The sequence below is a fragment of the Eurosta solidaginis genome, chromosome 5 (genome assembly GCF_040869045.1).
Source record: "Eurosta solidaginis isolate ZX-2024a chromosome 5, ASM4086904v1, whole genome shotgun sequence".
NCBI lineage: Eukaryota > Metazoa > Arthropoda > Insecta > Diptera > Tephritidae > Eurosta > Eurosta solidaginis.
In genome coordinates, this window is record NC_090323.1 from 91,322,603 (window position 1) to 91,335,218 (window position 12,616).

The 12,616-nt window shown below is 39.1% G+C and overlaps 1 protein-coding gene across 3 annotated transcripts in view; it reads right to left on the reverse strand.

The window, feature by feature from the left end:
• LOC137253437 (limbic system-associated membrane protein) overlaps positions 1-12,616 on the reverse strand; it is a 795,865-nt gene that overhangs the window by 685,465 nt on the left and 97,784 nt on the right. For all 3 annotated transcript variants that reach the window (XM_067790351.1, XM_067790350.1, XM_067790352.1), the window contains exon 2: positions 3,844-3,928. In XM_067790351.1, coding sequence (XP_067646452.1) covers positions 3,844-3,928 — 85 coding nt within the window. The remainder of the gene's footprint in view (positions 1-3,843; positions 3,929-12,616) is intronic.

Genomic DNA, 12,616 nt, shown 5'->3' on the forward strand with positions numbered 1-12,616 from the left:
TAGATTAATATACAACCAGTTTAACGCAAGACTAATGCCAACAATGTTGTCATGGCCGGGAGAATTTTGGATGTCACAACCGATCAGTACGGACGCCAAATAACATAACACAGCTGAGATAAGTGACCAGTAACACACAATTCTTTTGTCATCTCTATATTCATATACATTTGTAATCTCTAAATTTTCACTTTTTACATTGGATACATACCGGCAAAATATTCATTACTTGCCATTAAAAACTTTGTAAATGTACGTCTTTGAAACTGAAATAAATGTTAAGTTTATTTATACAATAATAATAAATAAGACACAGCCAAAGCTGAGTTTTCGTATATTCCTTGGAAATAAAAGAAGGTGCTAACATTTCAGCGACCGCAACATTTGTTCCTGTGAATTTTTCGACATACAACTTTAATTGCCTCCAGAAGGTAGGTTCCTCCATTATTTGCCGGATAAAACCAAACGTACTTTGTTCCTGCCATACACAAATGAACCAAAATCTCTTTGGTTCGAAAAAAATCGGGATTGAATCTATTTTTTTGTTTGGTTCATCACGCCATCGCCACATCAACCATTTTGCCGAAAGCTAAAGGTGAGTGATTTGCTTTGCGAGATATGACCCGGCATTCCAAAAGAATCTAACTTGATTCTTCTCGCGCCAAGTTGCATATTTGCTTTCCAGCTTGTGCAACAGCGACTTCATAATTAAATTAATAGAGCAATTAAGGCAACGCTTGCCGCGCAATATAGAAACGCTTAGCAAAATTGATTTATTTTCGGTTGAAAACACATTGAGAATTGTAAAGCTCAAAAGTTTTCATATTCCACAAATGAGAAAAACAGGTATAGCACTGTGAAATAACGAGATTACAAATGCAGTGGAAAAATATCTATCTCCAAAATTTGGAAAAATGTTACTTCAATATTAAGTTTTTGGTTTGATGTTAAACAGTATAATTCCAAAAGCTTGTCAATTTTGTGCAGCTACTAAGTAATGCTGAAGTTGCAAGAACGTTTTCAAACATGAGTTTGATTAAAAGCAAACACAGAAACGAAATGAATTTAGTTATGTTGAATTCGCTTCTGACAATAAGAAGTCTTAAACGGCTGAATAAATGCTGTCATGACTTTGAAATAAACAACGATTTCTTAAAATTAATAAAATATGTATGAGTGTAGCAAAAATAATAATCCATGTTCTGAGGACGAAGTCATATATTTTGAAGTCTAAGGCCCTTCAAATATATCTCGTCCCAACATAAACACACGTGCATTTTAATGGTGATTCGTACAGCCGTAGGACGTTAAAATTTAATAAAAAAAAATGGAAAAAACTTAAATTAATTTTCATCGGCCAACCTTTTAGCAAATCGTATTTTTGGCGAACCTATAGCCCTGCCGTCATTGTAGTAGTGTTAAAAATACTTCTTACTTTTTAACGATACCTTACCGCCAAATAGCAAAACAAAAGTTAAAAAAAAACTTATTTTTGTTATTAAAAATATGAAATGAACTACAAAAACAGTATTATTTATGTACCTGTTTAGTAACTTATTTTTTTTTTTTTTGTTGGTTTACTGTTCCTTTTTTATAACATTGTTTAAGTTTGATTTGAAATAAATTTGAAACTTATATTGAAAAATTTACATATACTTTTAGCTCTCTTTGCAACGCTTTTTGGATTTTCTTGAAGAAATTTATTTCTTTCTAGCCCCAAAGACATTTTTTTCTGGCAGACTGCATCACCCTATGGGGTTGAGCCAAAAGATGATCTAGCAGCACCCCGCTTTCGATCCATGTCATGAATGACAGCTGCCATTCACCAAACACACCCAACTCTCGGCCATTGCTGTTTCCGCCTTTTCATTGTAGAATCCAGGCAGCGCGGTCACGAGAAACCAGATGAAAGCCCAAATTAGAAGAAATAAATCCTATTGCATCCCGCAAAGGATATAGAGTCCAGACGGCATAGCCATGCCGATGCTTAAAAGCCTAGGGAAAGAGGGTTTCAAATATTTAGCACATGTCTTCAACCAGTCTCTTTCCACCTTTGTCATACCCGAAAATTGGAAAATGGCCAAGGTAGTCCCGCAATGGTAGCAAAGAACATAGCGTTAACAACTGCTACCAGGCTCGGTGCCACGTGCAGCTTGAGCGCCGACCATACGGCCATAGTAGTATAGCGTCATCAATCACAACACGAACAGACTACCTGATTCCCTATCTGCGCTTCGAGGGCGATCATAAGGCCACAATAGAGGTGGATGGTTAGCGCAAGTGTGCTCAAATGGCGGACGAGGCGATACATGTGTACACAGATGGTTCCAAAGTAGTGGAAGGTGTAGGGTCTGCGGTATACTGTGCTGATCCGGAAATAAACAGATACTACATGCTGCCGGATTACTGTAGCGTTTTCCAAGCGGAAATAGTAGCCGTAACCAAAACAGTAAAAACCCTGGAAGAAAATAGCACAATCTGCAATCGTGTTAACTTTTATATTGACAGTGAAGCAGCAATTAAGGCAATAATCTCGCATACCACAGCATCAAGCAAATGCGTGTGAGAGTGTAAGCAGTCCCTGGAGAGAATCGGGACAGGGAGAAGCATACATCTATATTGGGTCCCAGGGCATATGGGAATAGACGGGAATGAAAAAGCGGATGAACTAGCTAAAATCCCTTGAAGCTTGCTCCGCAGACGTCTCAATTAGACCGGGCGAAATTAAGCGAAGGCGAGAGGTGCACATGATCGACCGAGCAGGAAAGGCGTCGTTCAAACGCGGGGCTGTAAAGTGTCGAAGATTATGTACAGGTCTTACAACTTTGATTTGTTTGACTGGACACTGCCTATGGCGTCACATGCCGTTAAATTAGGCCTGGTCAGTGATAGCAGATGTAGGAAGTGCGGGCTGGAGGAGGAAACGATCGAGCACGCTCTGTGCTCTTGCCCTGCACTTGCCAGGCTAAGACTCCAGCTATTAGGAGTGATACAGCTGTCAGATCTAGAAGCAGCAAGTGGCTAAAATCCTAGGAAGCTTCTAGTATTTGCCAAGAGGACGGAGTTATTTTATAACATAGGTCCTGGTTTTTGATAGGGTTTTGCAGTTTGGTCGTTAAAACAAACTTCTGGTAACACTACGGACTTATTCAGTCTATGTGAGGTCCTCATGGACCGGACAGTTCAACCTAACCTAACCTTGGTTATTTAAAATCTACATGTTATTATATTATTGCAAGTGTTCAAAAGGTTTTTGGTTAAGTATTTTTTACGAAATTATGAGTTTTTTAATGAGTATTATTTTTGTGCTGAAAATATATAAAACCGTGAAAAGAAAACCCTGCCAAAGTTTGAGCCACGCTGTAACACAATAATTTTTGAATTTCTACAATAATTCAAAAGAGCAATATAAGGCTATAAGAAAGTTTTGATTTGCGCTAAATTCCCCTGCCCCCCCCCCCCCCCCCCCAAATCCCCACCACATATACACTTGGTTTGAATGAAATATATTCAGTTTTCAGTGAGTTGTTAATTTTTCGCGTCTAAATCATGCAAAACTGCCACTGTGCGGCGGCCGCCATTAATATAATGCGTAAGAAAAATTACTTAATAATGTAAAATACACTGGTAATGAAAATAACCGCGCAAAATAATAGTTAACACTTTTATGCATACCTAAACCGTGTTATAATTTTACCCCCTGTACGAAACCTTCATTAAGTGTTTTCAACCAAAACAACAAAAGCAACTCAGATTTTCCCGGTTTGACAGATAACACAACACTTTTGTAGTTATTCACAATAAAAAAGGGTTCAGTCTTTTATTATATATAATTTTAGTTACCTGTTGTTTTTATGTGGAGTAAAATTGCTAGAAAATATACCACTGTCCACGTTAATCGCTGGCATATATATAAAATGCACTCCATCTGTAATAAAAATCCATTTTTAATAGCCTTAGGTGCATTCTTCATAACTATCTATCTGGTTAATAGTACAAATGTTCCCTGTTAAAAACTTTCCTCCAAGAACTAAAGGCGGTGACACAATGACATTTTTATATAGATGCGTTTAACACAAGCTTATGCATTCCAATAACATCGCCACAATCAACCAAGATGTTGCGTTTGTAAATATTAAGGAACTTCAGACGTGGCAATTGAAGTCTATTACGCCTTGCCCATTCACATACAAAATTTCGCAAAGCACTGTTATAAACATTCTCCCTATACAACAAAAATAGTTGCTAACATATTTTGTGTCCTAATCGATTGTTATATTGCAGTTTTTAATTGCGAAAAATGTTAGAAAATTTACCCGCCAGTGGGAAAAATAATTTCACTTGCAAAGTGTGCCAACACCCTTAGCCGAAGCAACTGTCAAATTCTTCTTCTAATGCTTTGCTTGGAACAAAATTTGAGAGATGCCTACTTTTCAATATCAGAAGGCGCCAGTGTCGCTCATTCTAGCGTTCTCCATAAAAATACGTGCAATCTACTCATAATACACAAGCTGGTGTTAAACTCATCTTTATGAAAAACTGCTTATGTGTCGCAGCTATGGTGTGATTCACCCTTATCGCGAATTTTATTTTCACCCGAAATTATTCATAGTTTTTGTTCACCCTATCGCAAAGGGTGGCGAACAAATTTGAAAACCCGAAATTTATTCACTTATATTTTACAGGCGAACGCAGGCGAACGAAAGAAAATCAAAATGTGAGTAATTTTTTTTACATATTGATATTCTTATAATTTTATGTACTTTTAGTATTAGGACTAAATCAATAAATAATGCGCAACCAGAAATGCTACTTGAAAAAATTATGCAAAATCCCGGCATTGCAAGAGGGTTTTCAAAAGAAAATCGGGAAAAAGTCGTGGACTTCTGGAAGCAGCTAAGTTTATGTTCTAATAGCCTTGATCCACCCATTAAGAGTGAAGCTGAGTGGAAAAAAAGTAATACACCTTTATTGCTAGGTATAAAACTAGTGGCTAGGCCACTCTGACATAATCGGTTTAAGGGCTAGCCGGGGGAGATCTCATCGGCAGCGTCTGTACACCTCTAGGTGCGGCTGCAAGCGGGCGTCTGTCTTGGAGCAAGCGGCTCGCTATATAAACGTGCAAGTACTATTTTCACCCCCGCCGAGCGGGCTGTGCGCTGGGCTTGGGACCCGCCACGTAACACCATACTCCAATCAAATATAACAGCAAGCCTCGGATAAATACACTCTCTATTGATGACGACCATGGCAAACGTTTGAAGGACAATGAATTGAGGGCATGCACCTGGAACGCCCGTTCCCTGAATGGGATTGGTGCAGGTGCCCGGCTGGTTGATGTCCTCGTCAAAGCAAAATCTGACAACACCGCCATCCAAGAAAAACGTTGGACGAAGCAAGGAAGAAAGAATATCAAAAATTTTGACACCTATTGGAGTGGCCATATGAATAAGCGCAGTTTCGGCGTCGGATTCGTGGTGGTAGAGAGACTTTGTCGCCAAGTGCTGGCGTTCACGCCTGTGGACGAGTGTCTCGCCGCTATCCGAATATAAGGAACATTTTTTAACATATCATTCATCTGCGCCCATGCGCCGACAGAGGAGGAAGACGATGAGGTGAAAGACACTTTTTATGAACAATTAGAACGCACGTATGACCGCTGCACCCGTCATGATATAAAAGTCGTGCTTGGCGACTTTAACGCCAGGGTGGGCAAAGAAGGTGTTTTTGGCCCTACAGTCGGAAAGTTCAGCCTACACAATGAAACTTCTCCTAACGCACTGAGGCTGATTGACTTTGCCGGTGCTCGAAACATGGTCATATCCAGCACGAGGTTCATGCATAAAAAGATATATCAAGCTACATGGCTGTCTCCTGATCTAAATACTCGCAATCAGATAGATCATGTTGTGATAGACATGCCTCCAGTGTGTTAGATGTGCACACGATCCGAGAACCTAACATCGACTCGGACCATTATCTCGTTGCAGCCAAAATACGCACCCACCTCAACGCGGCTAAAACCAAGGAACAAAAAACACAAGGAAAGCTTGACGTTGAGAAAATTCAATCACAACAGACTGCCAATGATTTCGCAACTCGACTCTCACACCTGCTCTCTGAGAGCACAACTCATCCTGAAGGAATACAGGAGCAGTGGGAACATATCTCCAAAGCACTTGGTACTGCCACCGGGGAAACAATTGGTTACCGGCGGCCACGAAAAAACAACTGGTACGATGAAGAATGCCGCGTTGCAACCGAAAGAAACGACGCTGCCTACAGGGCTACGTTAAAAGCGAGCGCGACAAGAGTGTGTGAACGCTATCGTAAGTTGAAAAAGGAAGCGAGACGCCTTTTCAGGAAGAAAAAAGCAGAAGCAGAAAGGCGTGAGGAGCTTGAGCTGCTAGCCACCAGGAATAACGCCCGAAAATTTTACCAAAAAATACGGAGACAGACGGAAGGTTTTAAGACCGGGGCAAACTCCTGTAGGAACGAAAACGGCGACCTTGTAACTGATGTCCAGAGAGTGCTTATATTATGGAGGGAACACTTCTCTGCTCTCCTAAATGGAGGCAGCAATTCACCGCGAAGAGATGAAGAACCCGATCCCGCAATCGATCATGATGGAATATATGCCCCCCCCCCCCCATTATGGCGAAGTTAGAATAGCAATAACCAGATTGAAAAACAACAAGGCCGCAGGCGCTGATGGATCGCCTGCGGAGCTATTCAAGTACGGTGGCGAGGAGTTGGTAAGGCGCATGCAGCAGCTTCTTAGCAAAATATGGGCGGAAGAGTGCATGCCCGACGGTTGGAATCTAAGTGTTCTTTGCCCAGTCCACAAGAAGGGGGATACTGCAAAATGCACCAACTATCGTGGAATCAGCCTTCTTAATATCGCATATAAAGTCCTTTCAAGTGTATTGTGCGAAAGATTGAAGCCCACCGTGAACCGGCTGATTTGACCTTATCAGTGCGGCTTCAGACCTGGTAATTGGTAAGTCAGAATTGGGAAGCACCTCTCCGAGCCTTTCGAAACTAAACGAGGCTTCAGACAGGATGACCCCCTATCGTGCGATTTCTTTAATTTGATGCTGGAGAAAATTATACTAGCTGCAGAACTTAACCGCACTGGAACAATATTCTATAAAAGCGTGCAATTACTGGCATATGCTGATGACATTGATATCATCTGCCTAAACACCCCCGCTGTTAGTTCTGCTTACTCCAAACTGGAAAAAGAAGCGGTAAAGATGGGTTTGATGATGAATGAGGACAAAACGAAGTACCTGCTGTCATCGAGCAAAAAGTCAGCGCATACGCGCCTTGGCAACCACGCTACTCTTGACAGCCATAATTTTTAAATAGTAAAAGACTTCGTTTATTTGGGAACCAGCATCGACACTAGCAACAACATCAGCACTGAAATCCAGCGAAGAATCAATCTTGCCAATAAATGCTACTTTGGACTAGGTAGGCAATTGAAAAGTAAAGTCTTCTCTCGGCGAACGAAAATCATACTCTACAAGTCACTTATCCTACCCGTCCTGCAGACATCAACATAGTCCAGCGACTTAAAACGCAGCGGCTGCGCTGGCTAGGCCATGTTATGCGAATGAAAGATGATGCTCCGACCAAAAAAGTGTTTCTATCGGAACCCGCCTATGGAAGCAGAGGTAGAGGGCGGCCCCCACACCGTTGGAAGGACCAGGTGGAAAACGATTTAAACTCCCTTGGTGTTACCAATTGGTCCCGGTTGGCGGAGCGAAGGAGCGACTTGCGCGCCTTGTTGGAAGGCCATAACCGTTTAGGCGGTTAAGCGCCAATTAAGTAAGTAATATAAACTAAATTTTATTAGAAAACGTATCTTTTTCTAGGTATGGAATGACCAAAAAAGATATGTACGGAAGAAGGCGTCAAAAAACGCTATTTACTCAAGGGGGACAGGAGGCGGGTCCAACAACACCGAAAACCTTTCGATTGCAGAAGAGGCAATATACTAACTGCTGGATTTAAAAAATTCAGTTGAAGGTATTCAAGACTCACATAGCTACGGAGTACCTTCAAAAAAGGCCAAAACGAGTTCGCCAATGAAAATAGTATCGAACATTGTACTATGGGAAGTTCCTGGTTGTAGTACTGTGGTCCTGCTGCTGCTGAACGTGAATGTCCACCAAGCGATAGCAGCAGTCAGGCGGTTGTGCAAAGTAGGCCTTTTTTTCCAAAAAATTGACAAATACAGAGCTGATTCGCCAGGAACATGAGGCTCAACAAGACCTATGTGATAAATTGGGAGAAATTGTAACAACAATAAAACCGAACAATGAAAGTTTATTATTATATGTGCGATTTAAAAGAAAAAAGTTAATTGAACTAAAAAAGCATAATATGAAAATGGAAAAGCTACGTAAACGTGAAATTGAGGAGCAAAAGGAATTTAATCGACGAACATTAGAATTAAAAGAGTTAAAAATAGAAATTCTACGAAGAAAAACCAAAAATTAGGTTTAACATTTTTTACATTTATTTCAAGCAAATTTTCGATGAATGAAATAGTTATTTATTTAATTAAATGCTTTTATTTTTGTATATATGTATATAGTTTAGTGCAATGCGGTATTTGTGCTCCTTTTTTTATTTCACGAGTAAGATGTAAGTTTCATGAAATGAATTATTTATGTTTGATTTTTACTACAAATAACTTAGATAACAAAGGTACCTTAATACTTTAAAATAAAAATAATGAATGAATTTGAATTAATTTGTTTAATTTAAAAAGTTTTTGTGATTTCTGTACGAATACGCTGACCTGCGACCATATAGGTACTGTTTACTTCGCCAATATGTTGATTTTCTAATGTAGAAGTCTCGTCAAATATCTGTTATCAGTTGGCGTTGGCAAATTTGCTTCACTTTTGTAATGAATGCAAATGCTGTGTAAAGCTGCGCAAACTTTAATTATTTTTATTGCCTTTGCAGGAGAATAATACAACTCTCTTGCACTTAAAAGACACCTCCAACGGTTTTTAAGAACACCATTTGTTCTTTCGATTATATTTCAACAACGCGTGTGAACTTCATTAAATTTTGCCTCAGAGGATCCACTTTCTGGAGTTCTGTATGGAGTAAGTAGCCAAGGCTCAAGAGGGTACCCAGCATCACCTGAAAACTTGTTGATTTCAAATGCATTCGTTTTTTGCTTTTAAGCTATTACCTAGTAGACGGGCATTGCTGCGACTTTGCAAATAATTATGTTCCATTTCTGATCTTAAGTCGCTTATGCTTCCTATGAAGGCATCGTGGCAAGCACCAGGGTGTGTAGCATCGGTAGCACGAATTCTCAGATTGCTGTCACTTACCTGGAAAAATATTTATGTACATAATTTATATTTTATTTTAGCAGCATAACATTTAAACTGTATTTGCCTTTTTTAAAGGGTTTCAAATGTTGTTTCTCGTTCTATATCCTTTAATTCTAGAGTTAAAACTGATAAATACCGCATACGAATTTTTTTAACCATTTTGTTTTATTTACTCGACGGCTCCTTCCTCGTTAGCTTACATATTGCGTTTTTCTAAATAAACTTACCGGCCTAAAGGTTAAGCATGGTTAAAATGCTTAAGTCGTTTCGTTCAACAAATTTGAGTAGATCACTCAGCAGTTGTTAACTTCAGAACAATAATTTTTGACATAGTTATTAAAAGTTTTTAAAGGGTTTCAAACGTTGTTTCTCGTTCTATATCCTTTAATATTAGAGCTAAATATGATAAAAACTGCGTACGAATTTTTTTAACCCATTCGTTTTGTTTACTCGACGGCTCTTTCCTCGTTAGCTTACATATTGCGTTTTTCTAAATAAACTTACCGGCCTAAAGGTTAAGCAAGGTTAAAATACTTATGTCGGTTCGTTCAACAAATTTGAGTAGATCACTCAGCAGTTGTTAGCGTCAGAACAACAATTTTTGATATAGTTATTAAAAGTTTTTACAGGGTTTCAAACGTTGTTTCTCGTTCTATATCCTTTAATTCTAGAGGTAAAACTGATAAATACCGCATACGAATTTTTTTAACCATTTTGCTTTGTTTAATCGACCGCTCCATCCCCGTGTAGCCTACATATTGCGTTTTTCTAAATAAACTTACCGGCCTAAAGGTTAAGCATGGTTAGACTACTTAAGTCGTTTCGTTCAACAAATTTGAGTAGATCACTCAGCAGTTGTAAGCTTCAGAACAATAATTTTTGATATAGTTATTAAAATTTTTTAAAGGGTTATAAATGTTGTTTCTCGTCCTATATCCTTTAATTCTAGAGTTAAATCTGATAAATACCGCTTTCGAATTTTTTTAACCATTTTGTTTTGTTTACTCGACGGCTCCTTCCTCGTTGGCTTACATATTGCGTTTTTCTAAATAAACTTACCGGCCTAAAGGTTAAGCATGGTTAGAATACTTAAGTCGTTTCGTTCAACAAATTTGACTAGATCACTCAGCAGTTGTTAGCTTCAGAACAATAACTTTGATATAGTTATTAAAAGTTTTTAAAGAGTTTCAAACGTTTTTTCTCGTTCTCTCGTTCTTGGAAAGGGTTGCTATGCTAACGTTTGTTCCATCAATACATCCTACAACTCCTGGTATTCCAAACTTGTCATAAAAATCACATGCAGTTGTTCTTCTAAAGTCGGCCAAATTATCCGTTGTGGCAAAGCAACGGTTCCAAAATGTCCAGCACCTCTGAAAGCAACTCACTGAAACAAGATTGGCTAAGACCCACCTCATAGTCATTTTCAACGCCTTTTGATGTCCTCCCTCTGCGAAAAAACGAACACATGCGCTCAACTTTACAATTGGTTGTACTCCAAATTTTTGCTTCAATGGTGGCAAGGAGTTGGCAAGAATATCTAGCAAATATTTGCAGAAACCTAGTGGAAAAAAACTTAATTTGTTATTCAAAAGTGCTGAAAATAGTAATTTTTAACTTACAGTGAGTCACTTAGCTCCAAAGGGTAGAAATGTCGCTTAATTGCTCCGAACCGCTTTTACATTTATGTATATTCTCCTCGCGCTCAATCAGTACCAACCTAAGTGCAATACTAGACATTTTTTCAAAATTTTTTATCTCTATCTTTGCTGTATTTTAAGGAAATATATGCTTGTTTACAAAATTTACGCAATTGCAAATAAATTATTTGTTCACTGCTAATTCATAATAGAGGATCAGCTGTTTCGAAGTGAACTTGTGTTCGCCCGAAATTGCCGATAGGCGGAAAAAGTTCACCCGAACACAAAAAGTGAAGGCGAACAATTTTCCCCATGAACTTCGCGATAAGGGTGATTAACAGACTCGCAAAAATGTCTGACATGTCATTCACAAATGATTTGCATATGATACATGTATATCACTTTAGCTATAATCAAGATTTAGGCAGCTGAGGCGATTTAACGCTAAATGCTAGTTTTATCATTCAAAATTAAATATCGAAACGCAGAACATTTATATTAAATCTTCAATAATTTTTTTAATCATTACAATATTTCCTTATGTAATTTTTTGATAGGAACATTTTTAAATGTAGGGGCAGTTTTAAACTCATATATTGCAGATGTTTTTTGAAGATTTTCAAGTTCAGATTTATATCGCCATATGTGAGTAAAATAAAAAATATACGAAAAGTTTAAACTGTGCATTTGGCCACCCTTTAGATTTTTTTTAATGCGAAAGTGGAGAAAGTGCAGGTTGAAATATGAGATTTAATAAATCTGAAAAACCTCCAAATCCAGCGTGTTATCCGGACAGTGCCTATTGGATGATTTGCAGAAAAGGCGTTCTTTCGGCTATATTTGGGTGAAGCCTTCCCGATACGGGGCCGACTCGGGATGTAAGGATGGCCTTACCACAGCACGCGGTTTTATCCCTATTTTTAAAATTAGACCGCTGAGCCCGCTTTGTCGGGCAGCTGTTCGCATGACGAAGATGCACTCAAAAACTTCTAAAGAAAGTAAGGATGAAAATGAAAAGTCAATGGCATCGCAAGCCACGAAAGATGAAATCTCTGTCAGCGATAATTCGGGCGTGGAAAGCCATGATAGGATTCAGTCAGTGCGCTCGGTAAAGGAGCGGTCTACCGGATAAAGTACTAACATTAAAACGGAAACAACGAGATAGATAGCTTAATAAAACCATCTCAGTATACTGGGAATCACGAAGAATTATGCAGCGCTTGGGTCCAGTGGCTAACCCAACCAACGATGACAGCGATCGCTTGGTATGGGCCAGAGAGACACTAAAAAAATTTCGAAGACAGTTCACAAACAAAAATTTTGGTACTGCCAATCGTCAATTTTTCAACCGCATCGAAGAAAAAGAAGCCTCACAGGCAAGATGCAGCAATCGGCTGACCTTACAAGTCTGCTTTTAAGAAGCGGAAGGGGGAGGGCAAAACGCCTCACTTCGAGAACCAAGAGGCGAACAAGCCGTGATGACAGGAACCAAACCTCAAAATCTGCAAAGCGGATGGAAGAGAGAGAGATACTAGACAGCCACGTACCTCAAAAGGTGTAATACAGGACGTGGAAATAAGAAATAAAGGCGTAAATGCTAATAAGCTAAAGGGA